Genomic DNA, 9,139 nt, shown 5'->3' on the forward strand with positions numbered 1-9,139 from the left:
TAGTTCAGAGTGGGAACTCATCCCTATCCCATCAAGGTAAGGTCACTTGAGAAGTTATATTGACTATAATATGGGAGTTATGGGACAACTTGGGTCTTGCGTTGTCTTAAATGGGTCAGTTTATATATTTCTCTATATTATAGCCAAGATGGAAACAGGTCAAATGGGCAGAATGGTCAAAGTGGTTAAAAGTCACCCGAAATCTATTTATAATGCATGAACCTTTCTTAATTAATTTATTTTGATTAGTATTGTAATTACATTGTTTTCATAGTTTTAACAACTAGTTACATAGTAATTGCTGAGTGTGAACCGGCCCATGTGTGCTAAAATGACCCATTTTAATCTGAACCTGTTTTCACCCATTGCCCAATCCACCATAGTTTTCACGTGTGTCATCTAATTAAGACTCGATAGTTGTGGAGTTATAATCAATATAGCATCAATGAGGAAGTATCCTTTATTTGGTGTTTGTGGCCTGTCATTTATATGTCGTCTTCCAGTGTTAGGTCTATTGTTGCCTTGAATCTTCATAGCTATGCAAGCGGAAGAAATCCATGGGATAAATTGAAACCAGAATATATGGACAAGGTAAGCATTAATTTGTCATTATTCTAGCATGTTACAATAGATCTACATATAATACCCGGAACTGCTTATTTAGTCCCATAATTATTTCAATGGTTACTAGCGTCGTACTTTGTGGAAAATGTTAAATATTATTCACGGGTAAGGATTCTCTCAAGTTCTCCCTACTTGACTAGTTAAGTTCCTTAACCCTTAGATTAAATTCAAAGGTCAATATTCAAAGATCAAATTTGAATCTTAACATTTGATTTTAACCCAATGGTTGAAAATATCCCAATTTGACTAGTCAAGCTGAAATAACCTGAGGATCTCCATCCATTATTCATATATTATAAGTAAAAGACAAAGTAGAAGAATCCTGGTTACCCATATCAGTAATGTCATTTTATTTGTTAAGACGATAACAAGCAAATACTAAGTATTTGCATTTGGACTCCATAAAAAATGTTTACACATTATTTCAGGGAAATGTATATTTGCTCTAGAATAGTTTCTAGGCTTACAAAAGAGAGTAAAACTATCTTATATTGAGCTGCGATGAATATTTTTTTTTTTTGGGCCTGAGTGGTTTTGGAACGGCACCTTCGACTTGCTTTTTGACGAAATATAAAACTGTGACCATTCAGAGTTGACACATTTTCTCATGTGTTTCCTCTTTTTATTGCACTAGTCAGCATACAATGATTAGAGCCCAGAAACAGCCTCTAATGTTTCATCAGTATTAAGTCATCTTGTTTGCAATTGGTTTCAATGCAGAGAGGCTTTGTTGAGGCTAATGCTGATGATGGCCTCCTAGAAGTTTTTGGATTCAAGCAAGGATGGCATGCATCATTTGTGATGGTTGAGCTTATATCAGCCAAACATATAGCACAGGTAGCCCTTAACAAGTTAACAATATGTTCATTGTGTTTATATATAAAATAAGAATGCCAACACAGCCAACCGGACCAACAGAAACAAAGTTGCCTTCCCCCATACGCTTCAGAAGATTTCCTTCAAACTAATACCTTGTAGATAACTGCAATTTTACCTCTTGAAATTATACCTTTCTGTAATTCGTGTTCCAGGACACATCATCAAAGTCAAAGTCATTGTAATTGTCATAGTGCTATACAAACTGTTCAAAGTTGAAACTGAGTCAAATTTTTTGTTGATCAGGCTGCTGCAATTCGATTTGAGTTAAGGGGTGGAGCATGGAAACAAGCTTTTATGCAGATGGATGGAGAACCATGGAAACAACCATTGAAGAACGAGTTTTCAACCTTTGTCGACATTGTAAGGGTACCATTCCACTCAGTCATGATCAATGGAGGGTAATGCTAACAGATAATCTTATGTTTCATGTTTGGTAATTAACTAGTGTAAATTAATTCTATCATTGAATTGCTGGTAAATTAGTAGTGTTCTAATTTACCCATTTGTTAAACTGTCTTTGCTATTGCCTTAGTTGTATGATGCTGTAAAGTAACCTTCCGAGAGGATGGGTCCGAAAGCTATATATGTAGTCTTATGATGTAACTGGTTGGTCTTGACGTGAAATATGTCGAAACTCTTGTTTAAATAGTCATTACATTTATTTCTATTGTCGATAGTAGCTGATCTTCCACCCTTTAAAACCGTCTAATGTGAAATTCGATTTGAGTTAAAGGCTGTGTTTACTTGTGAAAATTATTTTCTAATAATCTAGAAAGTGAAATGGGTTTTTCATTTCTAGAAAATAGTTGAAAATTATGAAAATGCATTGAGAAATGAAAGATACAAAATTCTGAAAAACGTTAGTGGGTCAGTTAAAACAACCCACATAAGCTTTTGTTGCAGCTTTAGTTGAAATTAATCGTTGATTAGCCCCAAAAACCAAGAATTGAGACATCAAGAAAGGCATCGAACATAGCGAAGAAGCAGAGGAACTGCAATTAGCATTGCCAAGCATACTAAAAAGATAAATCAGTATTTTTAAATCATCTTGTATGCAATTGGTTCCAATGCGCGCAGAGAGGCTTTGTTGAGGCTAATGCTAATGATGGCCTCCTAGAAGTTTTTGGATTTAAGCAAGAATGGCAGTCATAATTTGTGATGGTGGAGCTAATATCATCCAAACACATAGTACAAGTATCCCTTGACAGTTAACAGTATGCTCATTGTACTTTTATATTTGTATACATTATACATGAATGCCAATCGGGCTAAATTAAAAGAAATAAAATTGCTTGGCCAGACGCTTCAAATGATTTCCTTCGTACTAATACCTCTTGAATTTGTGTACATATATAGTCATATATGAACATATTAAATTATCATGCTATAATTTAGAGGTTCTGATGGTTTGTTCACTTTAAATGGTTATCACCTACATAAACTTTTATCTTATAAAAATAGGTTTAATCACTGGATGACTAACGTATTTTCACTCATATACATGGTTGCCCATTAAACTAGAATATTGATGTGTATTACCCACAAACTTTTCGAATTTGTACATGACTAAATCTTCAAATGTTCTTCATTGCTGCTTCTCTCTCATATTCAATTATTCATACTTGCCTCTCTCTCATCATCATAAAACTCAGAAACACAAATCTTTAACAAAAAACCCAGATCTTGTTGACCTAAAAAGATTAAAAAATAAAAAAAGAAGAATAAAAGAAACCCCACCAGATTAGGAAAAATAACCTAAAAAAGAATTATTAATTTTTTCCCCTTGAATTACATTCACCAAATACAAACAATAATCAGACTTATCATATATATAACACTGCTTCTTTCTTCTAAACAAAAAAGAAAAAAAAAAAACAAACAAAATAGCCTATTAATTAGAAGTGGCGTGATGACCTGCTGCTTATTTCTCCCTTGGGCAGCCGACCGCTTTTCCGACCTATATCCATACACACCGTCTTCCATATGTATATATTCTGTCCAAAACCTAAAAATAGGTAATTATGTTATATATCTAAGATTCATATATATATATATATATATAGGGAAGTGATATTTGTACCATTTGTTTTGATTGTTGTACCACACTTGTGTAATACTGGATTGTACAATCAGCTGTAAAATTTGTACATTGTGGTACATCAATCAGAAACAGTGGTACGAATATCTCTTCCCATATATATATGATATTGAAATAATCAGGGAATAATAATGATGGTGGTGGTCCGGTCTCTTGGACGGCTTAATGGTGGTGGTGGGGTCTGATGGTGGAAAGGATTTGAGGATGGGTAGATGTACAAATATGGATTATATATGATCATATAGACATCAAGACATGGATGGATACAAACGCAGTACATACACATAAACATATAATGTATAGATGATAGATGTATGGATGGTGAAAAAAATAACTAGATGGATATAGATGATATTTTAATGTACAGATGCAAGTGGGAGATATAGAATATAGATGATATGACTTTTTTATTGTTTATTTTTAAGATTAATCATGGATCTAGATGTATATATCGATGAGTTTTTATAAATCCTAAAGATTTGATTTTGTTTATTTTTCAGATCTGGGTTTTATGATGATGAGAGAGAGGCAAGTATGAATAATTGAATATGATAGAGAAGCAGCAACGAAGTTTTTTTTAAGGTTTAGTCAACCATGTACAAATTTAAAAAGTTTGTTGGTAATACACATCAAAATTCGAGCTTAATGGACAACCATGTACAAAAGTAAAAGTAAGTTAGTCATTTAATGATTAATCCCTATAAAAATGTATTTTCTTTTACCACCCTTGATTTCATTCTTTGCAAATCTTGCTTCAACCTCCTGTACTTCCCGTTTATCCATAAGCATTCCCTCAAGTATTTTTTCAACCTCAATATACGAAGCCTACAAAATTAAACACATTGAGTTAGTTCGACATAATATTTAACAAAGGATTAAACTTGCACATTATATTTAACAAATACTAGTTCGACATGATATAGTAATGGGAAATAACCATTAGCACGTATACTTTGTATGTTAGACAGTCGAAATGTTTATGCATGCTAATCAAGGATTTACTTGTTCACATGTAGCTTAGCTAGTTCTTTCGGCTCCGCTGCTTCTTCATCTTGTTCTTGGACTTTCTTATTTCCTTTAAAGTGGGAAATTTCTGATGCGATAATAGCAACTATCATCACAATCCCAATGAATATTAATAATCCGAGAAAACTTTGAACATCAAGACTTTGTGGAAGATCACTATTAGGTTGTGATTCATCAGGAGTGGATATTCCAAGATACTTTTTCTTCATATCTATCATAATATCACTTTCGGTGACATTGATGACTGCCTCGGAAAAGATTTTTAATAGAGGTGATTCATGGGCGAATGCCTGACATCGATATGTAACACATGAAGTTAGTTAAGGTTGTTATTTCATGATGGTGTGCGTAAGAGTGGAAATCAATTTAAAGTAAAATTATCTATCTAATCATTGTAGAAAAAAAAAAATTTTTGTCCCTAAAGCCACTAAAAGTTGCCAAATGTGTAAATTAACTGCTCAATAACTTTCTTTTTGATAAAAGCCATTGAACTCATTTCTATCGAATTGACATGGTGTTTGTTTTAAATCTTAATTATCTTGATGAGAAAATATCCCAATGTAAAAAGTTATTAAGGTCGATCTATTTGTTTTAGGCTTTTTTTTAGAACGACAAAATATCATATTTTTATTCTTGGCTTACTCAAATGCCTGAGATGAAACTGCTACTCTTTAGCCTGCATGTGATTTACTTTTGACTAAGCATGAATTCCTCTATTAAGTGTCATAAAACCACTACATATACCAGCCACATAGGTATAAACTGGAAATGGCGATTCCGCTTTGGCTTCATGTCATAGTCTAGATTTGACAATCTTGAGTATACTAAGTTTACAAATTATTATATTGACCATACCAAAATTACAAACACTATTAAAGTGTAAGGCTAAACCCAAAAAATTCCAGATTATGAAAGTACTTAACATCATCTCTCAAAGCATAAAAAAATGAGATAAAGATGAAAAAACTTTGAAAGAGATAAAAGAATGGACTTACAAATGCAATTCCGGATTCCTGATTAATAGGTCCATATTTCGTGTAGCCAGACCCATACTTGGAAAGGAAGAGATCAATGTAAGGGAGCTCATCATATACAACATTTACGCTATGATTGGATAGTGCAATTTTGTACTCTTTATAACCATTGAGCGATCGTAGCTTGTTTTGATTAATATTGTGTCGTTCAATAATAAGATCTTTAATAAATGACCCGTCTGGATATCCTACATTTTCAACGCTTGTAGGTAATTTGGGACGCAATTGATTAAGTGTCAACCATGAGGATAAAGTGGCTGTAAAAACTTGAAATACTATGAATATCATACAAAACCACATAACTAGAACCACTTTCGAGCATTTGTTAAATATCTTTCCTGCAAAATGAATGAAAAAAATTAACTTTCTTAGTGCTTTCCAGTATGTCTCCTTAAATTCAAATGTATTGTTTAAGCAAGAACTAATATAATAAAAAACTATATTACCTAAACTAGAAGATGGTTACATGAATTTTACGCTAAATTGAAACAAAATTACACACTAATTAACCTTTGTGATTCCTTCAAATCAGGGGTTTAATGATATTCCAGTTGTGATACTTTTAAACATAAATACCGATTAACCTTTGATCGTCTTTAATATTTGGAACTTTAAGAATTTGGTATCTAGGGTTACGGGTGAAAAGGGAATGGGTGGAATACTCCCACGTCTCTCTGCTCTTAATTATATTCCTAGCTATTATCTTCAAAAAGATGGAAATCTATGGAAAAAATTATATAGATAAAGCAATTATTTGGAAAGATTTTATTTAAATTTAGTAACTATAAGATTGATAAAACTTTTGGAATCTATGGAATAAGAACATTGAAAAGAAGCATTCAACTATTAATGTATCTTGATCTTAATATGAGTAGTACCTTCTTCGAAGAAGAATGTCGAAATAGGAAACCACATGATCATGATGAGGTGCCTATAGAACGGGCTAGCAAATTTAGGGTTCCCAGCTCGGTATTCTAAAATGGCAAGCGTGATTCCGAATAAGATAAACGCACAAGCTAGTGTGATCCATAGTCTGTTGGTAAATGGTCTTAAGAAGGTCTTGAACGTTTGGTGTGATTCTTGTGTAGCATCCACCAGCATATAAACTTCAGAGCTTAGATAGGGAGGTGTAAATGAAACATATTGAGCTCTATTTCCCCGTATAGTGGAATCACCTCCTACGGCCTCGCAAGGCTATAACATATAAAACTAATCATTAGATATTTGAGCTTATAAACTTCTATCATATCACATGGTGCTACAACAAAATCATTATTTTTCCGCATTTATATATGCGGACAATGCAGTTCACCCTTTCAGGTATATAAAAAAAAACATCAATTGTGCATTTAAGAGCTATTTGGTTCATAGATCTCAATAATCTAAGGCTATGGTATATATTATATGTGAATTTAAACCGTTTTCTTACTCATACTTGGGTATTGGTTCTCTTAGAAAACCAAATGCACAAATTATCTACGGTGTTTCCTATCAACCGGCACATCGATTATGCTCATATAATTTGGACCAACCTTATCAAACTTATCAACAAGAAACGCAATTACACCAAATACATCCCTTATGCTCATTTTCTTTCCATCCTCATTAATCAATATCTTACTAACCAATCCACGTATCCACCAAATTAATCAATTACACTTGCAAATGAACCACTGTGATTCTAAGCACAATAAAAATATGGGCATTCATATCACGCTAACTTCAATACTACTTAACCAACACAAATTCAATTCCACCAAAACGACTTCGATCGATCCACAGTGACCTTGCGCAATCGAGAATTGGTTACTTGTATGGATCCTGAATAATCACAACCCCTTCCCCCACGAGCGCATAACATATCTAGTGAGAGGTCTCGTATGCAAGAGTCTAAACAAAAATCTACGTCAATTCACACTAAAAGGGGAGATTGTTAAGAAATATTGATGTGTTGAATTGTAAGTTATGTAGATTCTAGAGGGATTATTATTTAAACCCAATTCTTGGGTTTGTAAATCCCAAAGATTGGCTGTGATGTAATCTTTGCAATCATTTATAAAAAAAATATTCTTTTTCCTGATATTCTATTTTCAATTCCTTAGACTATTAGGAATGAGGCATTATTTGCCAATTGGACGCCGAAAAAATGATGTGAAACGCAGGCCACATCACCCCGTGAGGCATTCCGGCCAATAAAAAAGCCTCCCCCGCATCATATATTAGACGCACGTCTAGTGTTTCTTTTTGGAGCCAAACGGGTATTTCAAGGGGGTAACGGCTAGCAGTGATACAAATACATACATGTATACATACTGATAATGCTCCAACGAGATAAATAGAAGAAGACGAAGGAAATTAGACAATTGAGTAAATTGAATGTTAGTGTTCACGTGATTCACTTATACTTATAACTAGTTATGTTCGTGTTCTAGGAAATATAATGTTGTTTTTAAAAATCGTATACATAAGATACATTCGTTTCTTGATTAAACGTGTTTCTGAAATATATTGTCGTGTACAAATATATGAATAATAAACATTTACGTTATCAAATCTATGAATAGTTGAAGAAAAACCGAATGTTAATTATATATGAACTATATATGACTAATTGAAAAAAGTGACAAAACAGGATAAACATATATGAAAACACATTAAAATTATAGTATTATATGAAATATAAAAAGAAATAAAAAGTACAATATAAATCATTATAAAATAAAAGACAATAAAACCCGAATACCATTATATATATATATATATATAGAAAAGAATAACGAATTTTTTAACTGGAAACAATAATATTTATTGAAAAAGGAGAAAGTCAAAGCCATTACACCCGTCTTATGGTATCTGCCCAACCTTCAATCTGCCCTAGGGGTGGTGTAGCCGGCGCATGCCAACTTCATTGGCTGATGTTGACACCCACCCTACCTTATCCCTTAAGCCTAATGAGAGTTTAAAAAGTTGATTTTGGTTGAGTTAATTAAGTTAAGAGAGATAAATCAGTTTTTTAATTAATAGTTAGTGAGTTGAGTTTTGATGAGAATGATCTTAAGATATCAAGTTGAAAAATCTCAACTCTTAGGGCGCAATTTGTTCACAGATTCTGATGGAATCTGTTGGAATTGAAATTGAATTCCATTCCATAATATGTTTGGTTGTCAAAAGAGGATGGAATTTTATTCCATTGGAATGTAAACATTACAACAATTGACAAAATCTCCATTCCTTGGGGTTATTGGATGAAATTGATTTTTCATTCTCTTAAATTTTAAGAAAACAAAAACATTTATCAAATTCCATTTCTTCGGAATCTAATTCTGATGACAAACTTCATTCCTTACAAAAAACATTTTGTGAACCAAACGCGCTCTTAGATTATTCATTACCGAGGGTAATGATCCAAAGACAATCATTGAATTTTCCAACTTAAGTACTTGAGGGATCTAATCCCACATAAATACCCATTTAAATG

The 9,139-nt window shown here is 32.8% G+C and overlaps 1 protein-coding gene and 1 long non-coding RNA gene across 2 annotated transcripts; both read right to left on the reverse strand.

The window, feature by feature from the left end:
• Window positions 1–3,254: 3,254 nt before the first annotated feature.
• Window positions 3,255–4,059, reverse strand: LOC122602303. The gene is made up of 2 exons (XR_006324206.1): window positions 3,584–4,059; window positions 3,255–3,508 (listed from the first exon to the last, which is right to left on the reverse strand). It is a non-coding gene; the product is annotated as an uncharacterized LOC122602303 (long non-coding RNA).
• Window positions 4,060–4,169: 110 nt separating this feature from the next.
• Window positions 4,170–7,250, reverse strand: LOC122601072 (glutamate receptor 2.8-like). Its single transcript, XM_043773847.1, has 5 exons — window positions 7,194–7,250; window positions 6,540–6,855; window positions 5,623–5,999; window positions 4,604–4,917; window positions 4,170–4,426 (listed from the first exon to the last, which is right to left on the reverse strand). The coding sequence occupies exons 1-5, from the start codon at window positions 7,248–7,250 to the stop codon at window positions 4,300–4,302; spliced, it is 1,191 nt and encodes a 396-aa protein (XP_043629782.1). The 3' UTR covers window positions 4,170–4,299.
• Between the last annotated feature and the right edge of the window lie 1,889 nt (window positions 7,251–9,139).

The sequence above is a fragment of the Erigeron canadensis genome, chromosome 5 (genome assembly GCF_010389155.1).
Source record: "Erigeron canadensis isolate Cc75 chromosome 5, C_canadensis_v1, whole genome shotgun sequence".
Classification (NCBI taxonomy): domain Eukaryota; kingdom Viridiplantae; phylum Streptophyta; class Magnoliopsida; order Asterales; family Asteraceae; genus Erigeron; species Erigeron canadensis.

Coding starts and splice junctions, on each gene's coding strand:
- LOC122601072 (XM_043773847.1), bottom strand. CDS start 7,250: ATGAGCATAAGGGATGTATTTGGTGTAATTGCGTTTCTTGTTGATAAG. Junction 6,856..7,193: donor TTGTTGATAAGTTTGATAAG/GTTGGTCCAAAT, acceptor TATATGTTATAG/CCTTGCGAGGCCGTAGGAGG. Junction 4,918..5,622: donor AGGAATCCGGAATTGCATTT/GTAAGTCCATTC, acceptor TATCGATGTCAG/GCATTCGCCCATGAATCACC.